Raw genomic sequence first — 18,703 nt, forward strand, 5'->3', positions numbered from 1 at the left:
AGGAGCGATAAGGAGCGAGAGAAAGAAAGAAAAAGAGAGAGGGAAAGGAGAGCGAGAGAGGGTGAAAGAGGGCAAGAGAGAGGGGAAGAGAGAGCTTTGCCAGTTAAATGGGGTTAAATTAGAGTCCCTGAAAGGGCCTTCAAACAAGCCCTGAATGGGGATCTTGCTCTGAATGGATCATTGGCATCTGCCCTGGCCTCCCAGCCTGTCTACCTCGTGTTCCCCTCTCCTATATTAACCTCTCTCTCTAAACTCTCCCCCCTCACTCTCCTCCCCTCTACCTTTCTCCCCGTCTACCTCTGTTTCCCAAGGACATCTGCGTGCTTCAAAGTCTCGCTATTCTCTTGCGCCTTTTTTTTCTCATGCCTCGCCTCGCTATCAATCATTTTATAAGTCTTGCTTTCCAACTTGACTGAAAGATTTCTAAGAGGGGGAGAGAGACATGCTAGAGGAAGATGATACATGGGAAGATGGAGTGTCATGGTGGTTGGAGGTCTGATCAAATATGGAGGGGATGTGGTAAACTGACAGATAGAGGGACAGAGATGTGAGAACCATGAGTAAGGTGTACATTCAAGCATGGTTTTGCTTTTGCTTTTGCCAGTATGCTACACTCTTAGAAAAAAACGGTTCAAGAGTTATTCGGTTGTCCCATAAGATAACCTTTTGGTTCAGCTAGAACTCTTTTTGGGTTCTATGTGAATAGGGTTCTACATGGAACTCAAAAAGGTTCACCTGGAACTAAATGAGTTCTACCTGAACCAAAAGGGTTCTTCAAAGGGTTCTCCCTATGGGGACAGTCTGAAGAAACCTTCAGGTTCTAGAACGCACCTTTTTTTCTAAGAGTGTAGGTCTCCCATGTTCATTCCCACAACTATTTCCTAACCATAGTATAATAGAATAATGTCCCGACAGACTGTTGGGGTTTACTCCATTGGTCCTACTGGGTCCGGGCAAAATGACATCTTGAGGTTAAAGCATGGGAGACAATCCTCCTCTTATGTGAATTGGAGCACGGTAACCTAGCTATAGAGATTCTCCTGGGCTCACACCATGGAGGGACTGTTTGACTCTTGCAGAAAGTAAGGGCACCATGTGGTATTTAAATGTATTCAAATGGAGGAGCGCAGGGTACCAGACCCGGTCACAGACTACTGATCTGGGGGAGCGCCAGGAGTGAGTGAGCCCTGGACCTGGACTGTGGTGATGTGTGGGTCTGTAAGGTGCTGTGGAGGGCCAGCATGGGCCTCTGTGGAAACCCAGCCGCCCTGCCACTCAAGGTACCATATGGCCCTGTCTGGGCGCCACTCTCACCCACGGTCTAGCTCCCTCACCCCTCTGAGACCCAGACAGAGAGAGAGAGGGAGAAGAAGAGGAGAGGGAGAGGAGGAGACAGTGAGAGAGATGGAGTGTAAGGGAGACAGGGAGACTGCCCTGTCAAGAGAGTGGGACCAGATTAGACTCAGTGATAATTCTGCCAGTAAAAAGCGATTGAACGTGAGAGACATACACAAGCAGGAAGCAAGGGGGAACTACTGGAACATAAATATATCAGGGAAATGGAAAACTTAAAGATTGAGGGGTTCAGGGAGATGACAAATCTTCAAAATGACAGAGGGAGAGAAAGAAAGAGCGTGGAGATACAGAGCACACAAGGATAGAGAAAGGAAGACTCATCCCACCAAGAGACTTGCATTTTAAATTAATACTCAACCATGTAATTTTTGTTCATCATGTACAAAGAGAAATACAGTCATATTTTAGCACTTATCATTGAAGATATCAGTATTATCCTTATTAGAGGTACCATGATGATTTTTTTGTGTAAATTTCCAATGACTTTATTGTGGTTAATTTAATCACTATTTTTAAAATGAAAGGAATGAGTTTAAATGCTTTCTCCAATATTCATAGTTACACAATCTGTACAATTCTTTTATTTTTATATAATTTCTGTTTGTATAATGGTGTAGTGGTGTAACATTTAAAGAAAGGGCCACAAAAATAAGAAAATAATGGCCTACAATAATATGTATACAAAGGCTGATACTATTCATGGTTACATTTCAATTCAATCAGGATATGCAGTTTAGGTAAAGAAAGATCATAAACTTGCCCTAAAACGCAGGCTGTCTGTACACACCTCAATAGTGAGTAATGAATATTTTTTATAAAATACATTTTGCAATAACTCCTAACCAATGTTACCTACATTACTATAACATTTCTCATGTTATGTATCTTAATCATGAAGACAAAAAGAAAATCTAACCGCTGAACATGTTAATGTTTCAACAAATGACGCGCCCACAACCGATCAACCATTCAAGCATACTAGTGCATCAAAAGCACAATCAGTGCACCACTTTCATTCGATCTACAATAAAACAGAGCACAACAAACAATAAAGAAATGTTAATCCTCCTAAAAAAAACCATCAATATTCATAAGGTATACATTTCTTTAATTTGTCCAAACATACAAGTGAGAATAGGTCTGTAACCAATCAATGTGTTATCAATGTAATAATTGCAATACTATTACTATCAAAGTTTATATTGTTATACAAATTAAATAGTTCAAAAACTGTAAGTCCTTTTCATCAATAGGTAAAATATTATGATAAAAACACAATAAAACCAGTGTTGTATATTCCAACCATGGCTGTAGATGTAGCGATGTTATCATATTAGATCAACGTGTTCAAGCTGGAGTATCCACCAAACAGTTTTGGCCTGTTCTACAGTCCACAACCATGGCAGAGCATTTCCTTGCTTTGGCTGATGTGTCATTGCATTTTGCTTCATATCCCATTTAAACAAATGTGTATGTGTACTGACATGCTTGTGCACAGAGTGGGGAAATAAACACTGCTTGCTGTTTCTCACTTACTGCACTTGCTGGCCATAGAGTAGTTGTGGTAAAGGGTATGACAGCCTGTTTAAAGCACTATCAATGTATTCTCTTCAGTCCAATCAGTGCTAAAACCAGTTAAGACCAGTGTGCCATTTTCAAGAAGAGTTCCTGACCATCCTTATCACAATGTAGGTCTACATTTAAAGGGATTCTTCCATTCAAGACTAATCAACACACATCAGTAGATTCCAACACAAACACTCCAAGGATCATGCAGTTTATTGCGATGAGTAAAATCAATATGAAGAGTTGCATAACAAATATGCAGACCCAAACAGAGTGCAGTGAAAACACATTTTTCAATTTCAATTTTCAGAAAGAACCCTCTAGACATTAATGCATTTGAATTATACATTTCAAGCTAAAATTATTTCTCCCCAAAAGTTGGAAAATAAACTGATTGAAAGTTATTGAAAGCAATAATGCTTGGACAAAAAATAGCAGATAAATCAAAAATGGCTTAGACAACATATATATCTTCTCACACATGCATACCAAAAAGTTTGACACACAGTGGAGATTTGATCAAGGATAAATAAAACACAAAGTATATAATTTTTTATCTGACAAGAACCCAAATTAACATAACGATATCAACTCATTGCCTTGAATTACTTGATTCACCCTTAATTTCTAACCATCTGCACATGATGTTTAGGTGACATGGATTAGAAACATTTCTATAAGAGGTTGCAAAAATGCATTTCCATTTCAGATGGATTCTTCAATGTGATGAAGCTAACCACTTCATTTTGCCCACATCTGCACCCACATCCTCTGTTATTATGAGAGCAACACTGGGAAATGTCCAATGTGTTGTGCCCAGTGCTACTGACACGTATCACTGAAGATATCAGTATTATCCTTATTAGAGATACACAGAATGAGGAGGAGGATCCAGTCCTGCGTGGTGTATGCTCTATCAACCCCAGTGCAATCGGCATCAGATCCCATTTGAATAAAGGGCAACATAACACAAATTATCTCGTAGTCAATTACTTAATTAATGAGGATTGCTTAAATAAAGGATCACAATATACTGCCTCTATATGCAAAAGCCATCTACTGGTATGTATACATGTAATGCTGTATTACATAAATGTATAGATAATTGTGGGTATCCCGTAAAGCATGAAGAGTAGCCTATCTTAAAAGAGAATCTAACACAATTCAAGGGAAACTTAGCAAAGACTCGTAAACTAAACTTTCCCCCTTATCACCAAACGTCTACACCTAGAGTAAATTATCCTCAATTTCCAACACTTTAGTGAAAATAAGCAAAAGCATATTCTTAAAATAATCATTATATTTATTGGTGAACTATCATAATTAAGTAAACATGAGATTTAAAGAAAATAAAAGGTTAAATCATATCACTTATCATTATTAGTAATATTTGTCTTAACTATATTTTGCATATTTTTGTTTTGTATTTTGTATTTTTATGTTTTTATTACCATTTTGTTTATTTCTTAAATTGTTGTAAAACATATTGAAAGTTACATCCTGACTGTCTGCCTACTGTACAAAGGGAAAATAGTTTTTAAATATATATACAGGGAAAAAAAGATAGCATACTAATGCTGACAATGATTGATAATAACTCAATTTTCTTTCTTTCTCACTCTCTCTCTCTCTTATTTCTTCCGCCTCTTTTCCATTGCTTCTTCAAACTTTCTGATATTGGCCGACCATCCAAAACATGTGCATATAAAAAGTCCAAAGATACCCATCCATTTATGAAGTAATTCATGGGGGGTGTTGAATCAGTTTGACTTAAGGCTAACTTGATGGGTTTCATCTTAATGTTATGGAGAGAGAAGTGTGTACTGAATAAATGAATAGATTATCAGCAGGTCTAGGAAAACAGCTGTTATCACTCAATCATTTCCCCTCCATCTTCCACCTCCATATTACAGAGGTGCAGTTTGATCATATTGGAAGTAGGAATGACTCTGCGCAATCTACTCCCTCAGCACCTTCAATCTCCATTCAGCACTGAAACCCAATTTCCTGCAGCCCTTGAACTCATGACACTTCATACTAATTGAAGACAAACCTTTAAATAGCTGATAGGCTCGTATGCTGTACAATAGCTTGTGTCATCAGTCAGTTTCATATGATAAGGCATGGGGGGGGTGGGGGGGATGCAATAAAGAGGACTAAAGCGTGAAGCATTCTCAAGATATCCTCCATCTAACTGCCTCAATCTGAGGAGGAATGTCCCTTTTAGAGACATCCTCACGACTTACGTTCAGGCTTTAATCAATACCATTACCATCTTCATTGGGCAACAACATCTTTTAAGAGGATTTTAGTTAAATTTAGAAATACAGAGCATATGCCTTTAATACGCATTAAACACTCTGACTGACGTGAAGTCAAACTGCATTCACAATGCTTCTTCAATGTGTCTCATAAGCCTGTATAGACCTTCCTAACTTCAGAGAGTGAACGCAACGGGTTTTACGAGATAAGTGATGTGGTAAAAAGTGAGCCTTGGAGGCTGCTGGCTGTTTTCTTAGAACCTGAATCCAAAAGGGTGATCAAATGCTTGTTAGATGAGGCACAGCAGTCTGACAGTATATGTGGTGTTCTTTAGTATGGATGTGTGACAGGTTTATGAAGCACTTCTGATGGTATTGTAATGTCTGTGTAATAATGTCCACATTAATTAAGTGTTAGTTATCAAACATGTTATTGTCTTGAAACACACCACATTCTCTCAGTCTCACATCTGTAAATAATCACTTGGTTTCAGAGTAGCCTTTTTTCCCTTCAAGACAAGAGGATTTGTACAAATCTTAACACCTTGTTCATTATGTATCATGCCGTTACACCACGCCCTGCTCAGCTCTCTGGGGTACACATCGTTTGGAGTCCTTTAAGGCACGTCCTTCAGTCAGTATCTTCAGCCATCTGCTTTATGACAAGACATGTCTTTCACAGTTGTTGACCAACAAAAGTTCAGAAACAGGGTGTGAAATCTCTTGAAACTTCAAACAAAGAACTCAAGAAGAACCTTTCAGTACTGTGCAAATTATGTCTTCCAGATCCTTCCGTAACAATTTTAAAAACAGCAAATTAATGAATGAGCATGAACTGTATATCATTAAAACAAAAACAAGAGACCTAATGACTTTTCACTCAGTCCTTCAGGCTTGTTAGTTGAATTAGATAACAAGCTTCCTGCCACCGTGGGGCAGACAAAGAAATAACAACAAATATTAAACAGTATTGAAATATCAAAGGAACATAAAACAAACTTAATGTCATAAGCAGTATTATTATACTTAATACTAATATCACTTTTGTTAATCACAATGTTAATAACATTATTGTTGTTTTACCCTGTTATTTCAGTAAGAATATCGTATTTTCATTTATGATTGAATTATCATAGCAAACAAGAGTCAAAGATGGTTGTTTGGGTGTAAGGGAGCAGAATAATTCACTTAGAAAAAAGGTGCTATCTATAACCCTTTGAATAATCATTTTTGGTTGCAGGTAGAACCCTTTTGGTTCTAGGTAGAACCCTTTTGGTTTCCATGTAGAACCCTTTCTACAGAGGGTTCTAAATGGAACCCAAAGGGGTTCTAAATGGAACCCAAAAGGGTTCTACCTGGAACAAAAAAGGGTTCTACCTGGAAGCAAAAAGGGTTATCCTATGGGGACAGCCAAATAACCCTTTTGGAAGCTTTTTTTTCTAAGAGTGTAGAGGCAAAGAGCAGAAGAGTTAGTGCAGGGGTAAACACGGCCATCGTCTTCCACCAAACTCATTTTCGGTGTCAGAGCTATCATAAACATGAGTCATGACAACATCTCCTTTCTCTAATAACGCTTGACCAGATGGACACTTCACTACTCACTCACATTCCCTTTTCATAATCACTCTGTAGGTGTGACTCTGTAAGCCATTTGGCTCAGACTTGCAATATCACATTCAGAGGTGTCACTTTTGTGTTCTTTTTGAGAGTGTGTTGATGGCAACAGCCAAATAAGTACTAGGGTTAACATAACCCTACCCACGTTTCACCTCTTGAATTTATTGTTTTGTAACAAAAATAACAGGGCATGAATGTCCCCATCTTTCCTTCTAACTCACCCTGCTCTTTTCCGTTGAACCTTTTCACCATTCTGTCATTCATCTTCTCTTCCCTGACTGTTCTCCTTCCTTGTTAAAAGTGTTGCGGTTGCAATGTGGACAGTGGAGCCTCATCATCCCTGACTTCCCAGCACTAATGCCATGCCTCCCTCCCTCCCTGCCTCCCCCCCCCCCCAGTCTCCTCTCTCACACGTCTGACTCTATGCTGGAGAGTTTCTCGTACACGTGCCCGTTGCTGCCATTGAACGCGCGCTGTGTTGGCCCCACACCCAGCGTGGAGCCGTGGAGGTTCCCTCCCAGACACAGCTCCATAGGGAACCTGGGGTCCACATTGGACATGACCCCAGCAGTGGCAGTCGCTGGCAAGAAGGACGTCACGCCCACGGAGCCCCGGAAGTCACTTCGGCTGTTTTTGGGGGGCATCTGCTGCTGCTGCTGTTGCTTTTTGATGTAGTATTGTTTGGCGCCGTGCAAGAGACACTGGTCGTCACCGAAGGTTGGGATAAAGGGGTTTTGGTTGACCCTATCCGGGTAGAGAGATTTGGATAAGGAGTAGGTTCCTCCTCCACCGCCCTCCATCATGGCTCTTTCTCTGTCCCTCATGTCCCTCTCCCCCACTGAGCGACGGTGAAGGCCCTCGCCACCTCGGAACAAGCCAAATGGTGACCCTGCTTCTTTGGCCCTCTCACCACCGTAGAACAGGGGGTCTCTGTCTCGCTCCCTCTCCCTCTCTGAGCCTCCATGCCTCTCAAATATGTGGGCGAAGGGGCTAACACCCTCCATGTAGCGCTCCTTCTCTTTTAAACTAACACTTCTGGGAGGATGCAACATCCCGCCCATTCCTGCACCACCCATGCCCCCATCGCCCCCTCCTAGATCCCCCATGATCCCACTGACTCCGACTGCCTCCTCTTTCTGAAGGTCTACAAAGGTGTCGTACGAGTGTTGCCGTCGGAGGGGCTTGCCAAAGCCGGCAGACTTCCTACGCTGGGCTTGAGTTTGAGGCTGGGCGCCTCCACCTAACCCCACAGCCCCCATGCCCCCGCCTTTCCCACCCCCCATCTGTTCCAAGAGGTGGTTGTTGTCCTCGCTGATGTCGTACAGGTTGCCTGTCTTTTTGCAGCCCTCGCAGCGCATGCAGGTGGCAGAGCTGGGACGGCTGTTCCCTCCACCCCCCGAGGATCCACAACTAACCCCTCCACCATACCCGCCTCCCCTCTCCCCCGCCCCGCTGCCATGCATCGACATCTGCTTGCCCCCTCCTCCGCTGGCACGGCAGTTCCGACACTCCCAGTCACCGCCTGCCAACCCCACCCCAGATGTGCCTCCCCCACTCTTAGACTCTGATTTCTTGGGTTTACTTTGTTTCAGGAAGTCATCTACTGACACCAAACTGGTGCAGTTCCCCCCGCCCCCTCCACCCCCCCCTCCAGGACCGTCTGTCAGATCCACATGTTCCCATTGGGGGACACCAACTTTGGGGCGGAACTGGTCCAAATAGAAATCCCTCACACTCTCTTTGTCACGGAACAGGTAGGATGTGCTCCCTGCGTTTCCCCCTCCTCCTCTCTTGCGTTCGGAGGGCAGTAGGGGCGGGGAGGAGGAGCGATGGCCGTGGTAGTGGTGGTAGCCTGTGTGGTAAGGCTTTCTCCGGTAGCCCAGCTCAATCTCATCCAGCTCTCGTCTCGACTTGGCCGAGGCGGGCCTCTTTTTCAGGCTGTCGCGATACTGCTTACGCTTCTTAGCATTGCCCTCCAGATTCCCGTAGGTGACAGTGTGAGTGGAGATGTCTGAAACGTCTGAATGGATGTTTCCGTCATCTTCTCTGCCCCCTCCCCCACAGTACCTGTCGTGCCCGGGGATGTAACCTGAGCTGGAGGCCCCTCCCTTGAAGGATAACTTTCCATACAGGTCTGACAGTCCTGATTTGAAGCCTGGCCCGGAGGGCGGGTTCTGACTGGCAATCAGGTCAAACTTACTCATGTTCCTGTGGGTCAGGGCAGAGCGTGGCTGGGTGGTGAAGATGGGTGCCACTCCTCCCCCTAGACTGTCACAGTCAAACATGCCCCCTTCCAGAGAGCTGTTGCTTCCCAGGCTGTGGGGTCTGTTAAGGGGCGGGCCGCTGAGCCCCAGGGCAGATCCTCCATGGTGGTGCAGGTAGTGGTCCTGGTACAGGTTGCTGTCCTTCAGGTGGAGGTTCCCGAAAGTCCTCTCCACCTCGTTGATGTAGTCGCTGAACATGTTATCCTCCGGCATGTACGGAGGCTTGCAGTCCGAGTGACCTGCCAGGCTGCGGCGGTGCTCGGAGATGTCGTAGACGGACGACTCACGACGGATAAAGTCCAGGGCGCTGTGAGGCGAGCCGTTGACCCCGGACAGGGAGGCCATGTTCTTAGCGGTTCGGAGCAGACGCAGGATGTTGGATTGGGTGTTGTTCATGGTGACCGATGGAGAGTCGAGAGCTGAGCCGCTCTTCTCCTCGATCTGAACCCCGTGGATGCAGCTGTAGATGCCCTGTGAGTGAAGAGGGTCATTAAGCAGCATTAGAGAGGGTAAGGGAGAGTCAGAGGCAGAATAAAGGATAACTAAAAATAGGGCCGCTAAGAGTAGACTGAGGAGAATGAGAGGGAAACAGAGATTGTTAAATAACAAAAGCCATGTACATAGCCTACACAACTGTTGAACATACACTACACATAATAACTAAACAGAAATAAGTAAAGAAGTGTTCACTTCTAGTACCTCTGGATTTGACTCCTTGTTTCTTGTTTCTCCATTAAGTGATATAATGATAAATATAGATTCACATGGACTGAATGTAATACATCTAACATATTTATACTGTATGTGGGTATATGAGACAGGAGAGCATGAGAAAGTAGGAGAGAGGAGAGGATGGGGAGATGATTGATAATGACAGAGATGCTGTAAAGCCCTGTGGGTCTCAGCGGTCAATACCTTCAATCAATGTGATTAGAATTCAGCTGAACAATACCCAGGGGCAGTTAATAAATACCCCCGGCATTGACTGTGGACCGCCAAGCAATAATATAAAACTCCAGAGAGAGGATGAGGCCAGGAAACACTGGCATAATGATGACAGAAAGACAAACCGTGCTATTTGCATCCTGTGATGTATAATACGATATTCAAATACAAATGGATGGAGAGTTGGCTAAACGAGGTGTGACAGATGGATGAGTTGGATCAAATCAATCTGACCCAATGATTTTTTTTGTTATTTTGTCTGGGAAATGACAGCAGAGGTAATAGGACCCTTTGGCCGCCATTAAAGGTCAAAGGTGTACTGGTCAATGGCTACTGCTGGGGTCAGATTCCTTAACAGGGTCATTTTCATGTCATCTGTCCTCTCTCTCAGCCTTGATGCCATAACCACCATGATGCCAACCTTTTGACGTTTGACATCTCCCCCTTTTAACTGTTATTCATTGGTTGTCTCTGTGGTACTGTATCTCTCTTACTCCTACCTTCTGCCTCTTTGTTTCATCAATGTGCCCTCCATTGCTCCGTCTTGATGAGGCCATGAGCCTGCCATACCACTATTCTCCCCAGTGGCGTGTAATCATTGATGCCAAGGGAAGCCAGGCTTCCCCAAATAATGTACCAAGAAAAAAAGATACAATAAATAATTATTTGTCTCTCTGTGTTTTCATAATTTTCCTTCAATTCGCAAGAGGCTGAATGTATCTCACCGGAGACAGCATCCGAGCGAGCGAAACAACGCCCCTCTGTCTCTGTATGTGTAGGCCATCTACAGTATTTGATGCTGTCTGGTCATAAAGAGCATTGAACGCAAGGGAAGCCAGCGAGCATTTTGCCTCCCTTGATAAAAAAAACATATAGAATAATAGCCAATCAGCGTTGAGCTAAACTGAGTGAGCTCAACTGTGAATGGTCCTGGCGCACCAAAACAAAGGAAGAGTGCTCAAGGGAAGCTAGCTAGCTAGCTAAAATTGTCCCTTTCCTAAATTAGCTATGGATGGAGATAGGGATTTGGACTTGTGGTTTTACTTAATTATCCGTACTGGCCAATGATTATAACGGCGATTCTGATCCAATCATAAATTCATACATTGTGCCCCTGAACTGAGAGGATGGAAGTTCAATATGTAGCTAGATGTAGGAGGCTAATGTTAACTAGCTAACGTTGCCCATGAAAGGAAGATAGGCTAGCGAGCAAGCATAAAAGCGTGTACTGTATGACAAGTCATAGACTGTTTCGTCAACATGAAAGAGAGGAGGATGGCATTGGGGTTTCTCTACAAGTAGGGTGAGTCAACATGTTTTTTCTACTTGCACGAACGAACGCATGCACACACACACACACACAAATCAGAACCATTGAGCATTAGCTTACTGATTGACTAAATTGTTTTTGTTATATTTTAGTTGTCACTGTATTAGACTAAGTGTATGTCACGCCCGTGGTTTGGGGCCCTTTAGTTGGTTGGGCGGGGGTTTGGAGTTTTTATTTTTTGTTTTTTTTGTTTGTTTTTGTTTATGTGTGTGGCTCGGTAGGGCCGGATCGTGCCCAGTCAAGGGCTGTTGCTTGTTGTTGGTGGTGGACCACCGCGTTTGTGTGGGTGGATTGTTGGGTAGTTTGGTTGGGTGTTGTCCACTTGGGCTTCGTATATTGTTTTTTGTGTTGTTGGTGTCAAGTAAATAAACATACTCCCTTCCCTATCGATCAGCATAGGTGATTTGATGATGTTGAAATGTTGAAGTTGAAATGGTGCTGTAATAGTGGAGGCAGCTCCTGTTTTCATTGTGACTTGTGGTAACTCTACGTGGTTCTAAATCAATAGTTGCTTAGTAGTCCAAAAATATCTGAAACATGAACTTTCTTCACCATGCTGTAGGTCATGTAACTGTTTGTTACATGCAATATGCTTTGTGGACTTCACCGGACAGAGGTTGCTCTCCGGTTTTGTGATGAAACAATGGTGTGATTGAATTTATTCTGCCACTGTGTCTTCTTATTGTCTCGGCCTTAGGCCTATATATCACGGTGGCAAGGCATATGAACTAACAGGTTATAGAGCAAACAATGCAATTATCACAACACATAGGTTGTAAAATGGCTTTTTTTCTGGCTTCCCCAGTGATTTTACCCACGCACCACTACTGATTCTCCCATATTCTCTGTGACATGCTGTCCTTGTGTTTACTCAACCCTCAACCCTTGGCAATGTTAGATGACATATCATGTGTGCTCCGTTTGAGCTGTTTGCAGAGAAGAATAAACAAAACAACAGAATGCCTTAGCATTGTCTATGGTGCTTTATATTCAACTGAGATACTCCACATGCCCACGTAAAGTAAACATTCACAGACTGTCTCTGGGATTATTTGGGCTGGGATGTCTGAATGGTAATAGCTCTGGCCTGAGGGTTAGAAATGTAAAGTCATGGAGGCACCTAAAATATATAACTGATTACAGTGTACATGTGGTTTCAAATGCAAAGATTCGCTAGCTGCCCTGTCCTTGAGTAGCCTATATGTGGATTTATGCAAATAATACTACAATGTGATCATTTGAAGACACAGCGATTAGGCTTAATACATGTACAGTACTCATCTAAACTCTTAGCTAAAGTCATTAGACGGTTTCTTAAATCAATGTAATGAATTGGTTAGTGAATTAGTTATAGTGTTGCAGGTGTAAGAGGAATACCTTCGCTAACGAAGCCCTGCTTACTGTTTTTCACCAGCGCAGAGGGGGAAACTGTAACCAACAAGGGCTTGGACACGTGACTCCGATCAGGCGTGACATATTTCTCATTCTTACAGTGCTGAGCTTAATGTTAATTGCGGTAATAATAATAACGTTTATTGGATTATGCTGTGAAATTCAAAACCAGAATCAATCCAGTGGCACAGGGAAAGGGGCGTCAATGGAAAATATAAAACTAAATGAGAATAAACCAATGTGAAGCCATACTCCAGGATTGTGAAAAGATAATAAACCATAATTTCCCTCATTGTTGTGTAATTATCCCTTGAAAATCTGGTGTGTGGCGATGAATACTAATAAACAAACACATTGTAGGTTGTTTCCTCTGAATATTTTGGAGCACTGAATCCTTTCTACACTCTTAGAAAAAAAGGTGCTATATAGAACCTAAAAGGGTTCTTTGGCTGTCCCCATAGGAGAACCCTTGAAGAACCCTTTTTGGTTCCAGGTAGAACCTTTTTGAGTTCCATGTAGAACCATTTCCATAGAGGGTTCTACATAGAACCCAAAATAGTTCTACCTGTAACTAAAAAGGGTTTTACCTGGAACCAAAAAGGGTTCTACCTGGAACTAAAAAGGGTTCTCCTATGGGGATAGCCAAAGAACCTTTCTGGAACAGTTCTTTCTAAGAGTGAACTGTATTCAAGGGTCACATCCAGATATTTACAGTCACAACAACTAGGAAATAATATCATGAATACATGTCATAATGGAACCTCACACAAATGCATACAGTCATTTTCCTCACTCTCGTCCTCATACAAATGCTAATGGTATAATCATCAACAATTACTAACCAATCTGTCTTTGGAATGAGAAGCCAATTGTCATGGACACACACCCAAACAACACACAGACAAACACACACTAACATTGACACGATAACACTAGACAAAAAACTATCAACTGAGGCAGAATATTAGAACAAAGACTACTCTTTTCTGTACTCCTGTTTTTCCTCTGCCCTGGTTTTCAAATGAAAAGAGCAATGGTGTGTGTGGCACTGTAGTAAATGAGCCACGTGGTTAGCCCCAAGCTTTTCACCTTGGTGAATTACACTGGAGCCATGTCAAAACAATTGGAACGCAAATCAAATACCTCAGGGTGACTTTGCTCCCAAATAGAACTAGTAATCTACCCTCATTTCTCCGGCCGAGTGAACAATTGATTTTGGCTCAACATTTTGTAAATATTTACCCCGGATGTGAAACGGGCAATAGCATCAAAACAAAAGAAGAAATCTGTCTGTGTTCAAACTAAACTCAGAGTTTGGCATTGGTTGGCCACTGGGGACATAAACTACACACGTATTTCTGCCATCAGTGCCTATAAGCCTTCTACTTGACCAGGTTTCCTTATGGACTACCTTTTCCAAGAATAAAGCACTCTTGTTTACTGGGTATTAGAAGAAAGCCTTAGTGAAGAACAGCCATGTATGAGTGTGTGTAGACAGTTACTATGGGTGTCTGAGGTGGCCTGGCTCACCCTGCTGATGGAGAAGACGAAGCCTGGCTTGCCCGTGCAGTAGCCCATGAAGCAGAAGCGCAGTTGCCAGTAGAAGGCATGCTCGGCGATGAAGGTGATGAGCGACAGAGCCATGGCCGCCCCCAGCATGTAGAAGACGCCGGCCATGTTGTCCACATCCAGCTGGCTGCTCATCACCTCGTTCTTCTCATGGTGGCAGATGCCCGTTAGCCACATGGCCTCTAGCTCCTCCATGTCACCTGGAGAGAGGGACAGGATGGAGGGAGGAGTCAAGGAAGAGTGGGGACAGGATGGAGGGAGGAGTCAAGGAAGAGTGGGGACAGGATGGAGGGAGGAGTCAAGGAAGAGTGGGGACAGGATGGAGGGAGGAGTCAAGGAAGAGTGGGGACAGGAGGAGGGAGTATGAGGGAAAGAGTGGGGACGGAGAGGAGGGGAGGAGGCGGAAGGGTGGAGGGAGAGAAAGGAGGGAGTAGGAGAAGGGTGTGGAGAAGGGAGGACATGATGTAGCAGGAGGATAAATATTGGAAGGGGAGAATGATGCAAAGTGAGCAAAGAAAAGGTACAGGGACGAGGGGTAGGGAAAGACACTTGAGAATATAGGTCTGAAAAAACTGTAGAGGACAAACAATTAAAGGCTAATGCATGCAAGTCTTTGGTGGCATTTTAATGAATACATCTCAGTTTTGTTATTCATGACAGCACACTTCAGATTCAGTAAATAGACCCATGTGTGCGCATGTGTATATGGAAATATGAGTGTGCGTGCATGATGTGTGTGTGTCCACGTGTCCAGCCATGTCCCAGAGTCTCTATCTGTCTCTTTGTGGGTCACCTTGTGTAACATCAGCAGCAGTTAGTTCTGGCGGACTGTCCGTGGCAGGACTGGCGTTACTTAATTAAGCATACATTCAGATGGCTGTGCACGTCAGCAGAGCTCTCGCATGGGACCACTGGCCCCTGAGCATCAACACACACACACACACACACACACACACACACACACACACACACACACAACACACACACACACACACACACAGATGATCGAATTCAGGGCCCACTGCCTGCTGCGCCCGCATGGCTCCTGGTCGACTAAGGCGACTGGTGTGGGAGATGGGGCTCAGTGGCGTCTGTGAGACCAGAGCTCCCTGGGGCCCTACGCATCCTCCTCTGCTCTAAGTGACTGTCTGGGAGCCTCATCGTCAAACCAGCCAGGCCCCCGTCTGCACCCTTCACAGGCCCCTGGTCTCTCAGCGCGTGAGGATCGCTTTCTCAAACTAGGCCACACTGAGAGGAGTGCATGTTGGGGCGTGTCAATGTGACATTGAGGGCCACTTGCTAAGCTTTGGCTGGATGTACACAGGGGACGGCACCAGATGATGACCCATATTCACACATACACACACAAGAAAATATACAAGAAACTGTATACTATACATACAGACACAATAACTTATTGTCACCGATCCCTAAATACAGAAAAACACACTCCATATCCAAAGCTTATATACAGGTCGATAAATACACCTGTACATTCAGTAGACAGACACAGAGAAACAGAGACCTACACACACAGTCTTCGTAGGGCTGACCCACATTCACACACACCCCTTGTTCACAGAGTGTAGAAATACACCAGCAGCTATACTGGCACCTCTAACTAGGACACTATAGTGGGGCCTGGAGGGGCCTTGGTCCAGGATCCTCAAGACAGGCTGGAACACACCCAAATAAACTGGTTCCAGCACAGACAAGCTGCAGAAAGAAAAACTACTTCTATATGGCTTTTAATACAGCTATGACTGGTGCTCATTCAAGGTTGGACACAGCCATATTATGCACAATATGACATACATAGACAATACCTGTAGGATTGTGTGTGTTATATTTTAGCCAGTTGGCAAGTATGCCAAAAGTATACAATTCCATGGGGAAACATTACAACAGCACACTCTAAAACAATTTCCCAATTTTCTAATTTTATTGCATTTCTCTCCAGATGAAGGCAAGTAATCCGACCGGAAAAACGTGCCTGTTTTCCATCAAAGCACACCGTTAAAACCCTCAGTAAAATGTCACGACTCCCTAGCTGAAATACATGAAGTCAAACTGTGTGTAATTCTAACTGAACGTCGATCTCACCGTCTCCAAAGAGCTGAAGGATGGCCAGGTCCACGTGTCTCTTCCAGCCAGACTCCTTCTGGATGGCGATGCCATAGCCCGTGGAGGCAAACACCTTCCCACTGCCGATGGTCACCAGCTTACAGCCCTCGTCCCTCCCGGCCATGTAGTTCAGCACTGCTGCGTCGTAGATGAAGGCATCCAGTTTACTAATGAGAGAATTTACAGTAATTACTTCTGGCCTAGCTTTACACTGTAACTACTCATCCCAATGAACCTGTTCAGTAGCCCTAATGTTGTGATAAGGATAATAGACTTCTGCCTGCTTTGCCAAAGGCTACAGTTGTCACGTACTGTATAATGGTAGACACTCTTGTGCTGGGAAATGAATAAAACCGGAGCTTTTAATGAGAAACAAGGAGAATAATTCAACTAAGATATGACAAAATACATAAAAGGAAATAGAATACATTACATAAGTAAAGTAAGTGAAAGACTGCAACAGGGTTGAGGGGGATGACTGAATTGACATGGAATTGACCCAAACCCTGGTCAGCAATAGGAGGACACTATGTTCCCCCATTCACCCAGACTAAGGCCCCGTTCCCCCTCCTCTCCCAGACTCCGTTCCCCTCCGCTCCCAGACTAAGGCCCCGTTCCCCTCCTCTCCCAGTCTAAGGCCCCATTCCCCCTGCTCACCCAGTCTTCAGACCATAGAGGGCCTCGTCCACGTTCTTCTGGTGGAACTTGATCATGTAGCCATGCATCTCCTTGTAGTTGTTCTTGATGTTCCTTTCCGTGCTGCCGTTAGGGACCGTCCCAAACCGGAACGGAGGAGAGAAGTCATTGGGTCTTTGGAACTGAGGGGAGGAGAGAGAGAGAGAGAGAGAGAGAGAGAGAGAGAGAGAGAGAGAGAGAGAGAGAGAGAGAGAGAGAGAGAGAGAGACGTTGAAGATAAGAGGTGTTGAAGAGCGATAGAGGCATAGAAATAATGATGGCGTGAGGAAAGTGGTGGCAGGCAGAGGACAGAGAGAGAGATAGAAATCAAGGGAATCAAGGAAAGATGGACAGTGAATTGGAATGGAGGTGAGATAAGGCGAGGAGAGAGATAGTAAGAAAGAGCGAGTAAAGGACTAATGAAGTTTAATGACAGGCCTTACCTTCTTGTCGCTGAGTCCAGACACCTGGTCCACATACTCCTCCTGGATCATGAAGGCTGCCAGGTTGGCAGTGTAGGAGGCCAGGAAGATGACAGCGAAGAAGGCCCACACGGACACCATGATCTTACTGGTCCAACCCTTGGGGTTCTGCACTGGGACAGAGTTGTTGAAGACCAGACCCCACAGCAGCCAGATGGCCTTGCCGATGGTGAAGGAGGGCCCTCCAGGCTCTGATGGAGAGACAGGTAGTGATCACAATGAGGAATGGTCTCAGGGAGGTGTCTCAGTGTTGTAGACATGTTGTGGTTAGCTGTAGGATCATAAAGCACAATGTGGCTAGGGAAGCAGAAGGAACACGACTGATTGGACAACGGTGCTGTGCCATTCTAATAAACACCTGGGTAAGTGTGTTGTAATGCAGATGAGGCTTTAGTCCACTACTAAGTATGCCTATTGTTGTTGTATATGTGTGTGCTGTGGTTATGTCACTACCACACACGATTGAATCCATCATGATAATACTTTTTGGCACATCAGTTGTATTTACTGTTCTGTAAGTAGCCACCAGGAGTATCACTAGTTGGAATCCAACATTTGATCCAAATCGCACAAACACTGAATTCCCAAGGCTACTGTATGACCAGCTAACAATAGCACTCCTACAACGCTTTATGGAAGAGGGTCTTATTCTCCAGAACATGAAGGATGAGAGAGATTAAAAAAAGATATGGTCTCTAAATATAGCCCCATCATGAATAGGATGGAGAGACATTGATTATTTCTTTTTGGCTGGGAGATCTAATAAAAACTGGCCCATCCCTGTCAGGCCTGACATGTGATTCCTGAAAATATGGAAATGCATGCAAAACACAGGGCCCGCATTAAAATACATGAAGAACCAGGGGAGGCATATTTAAATCAATGGGAAGAGACTTCACGTGCACTCGGCTCTGAGAGGTAAAGGAGGACAGGAGGAGGGGCTGGGGGGGAGGGTGGTCAGGGTTTACTGGCAGCCATGTGGGAGTTGGGGAAGTTCACCGCGCACAGCAGTGTGTGTGTGTGTGTGTGTGTGTGTGTGTGTGTGTGTGTGTGTGTGTGTGTGTGTGTGTGTGTGTGTGTGTGTGTGTGTGTGTGTGTGTGTGTGTGTGTGTGTGTGTGTGA

At 44.2% G+C, this 18,703-nt stretch overlaps 1 protein-coding gene across 2 annotated transcripts in view; it reads right to left on the minus strand.

Annotated features, from left to right (window-relative positions):
• Window positions 1–7,203: 7,203 nt before the first annotated feature.
• LOC121568999 (glutamate receptor ionotropic, NMDA 2B-like) overlaps window positions 7,204–18,703 on the minus strand; it is a 53,953-nt gene continuing 42,453 nt past the window's right edge. For both annotated transcript variants that reach the window (XM_045221149.1, XM_045221148.1), the window contains 5 exons: window positions 17,543–17,772; window positions 17,082–17,242; window positions 16,404–16,591; window positions 14,262–14,500; window positions 7,204–9,535 (listed from right to left, as the gene is read on the minus strand). In XM_045221149.1, coding sequence (XP_045077084.1) covers window positions 7,208–9,535; window positions 14,262–14,500; window positions 16,404–16,591; window positions 17,082–17,242; window positions 17,543–17,772 — 3,146 coding nt within the window. In that variant the 3' untranslated portion in view covers window positions 7,204–7,207. The remainder of the gene's footprint in view (window positions 9,536–14,261; window positions 14,501–16,403; window positions 16,592–17,081; window positions 17,243–17,542; window positions 17,773–18,703) is intronic.

This window comes from Coregonus clupeaformis, chromosome 7 (genome assembly GCF_020615455.1).
Source record: "Coregonus clupeaformis isolate EN_2021a chromosome 7, ASM2061545v1, whole genome shotgun sequence".
Classification (NCBI taxonomy): Eukaryota; Metazoa; Chordata; class Actinopteri; order Salmoniformes; family Salmonidae; genus Coregonus; species Coregonus clupeaformis.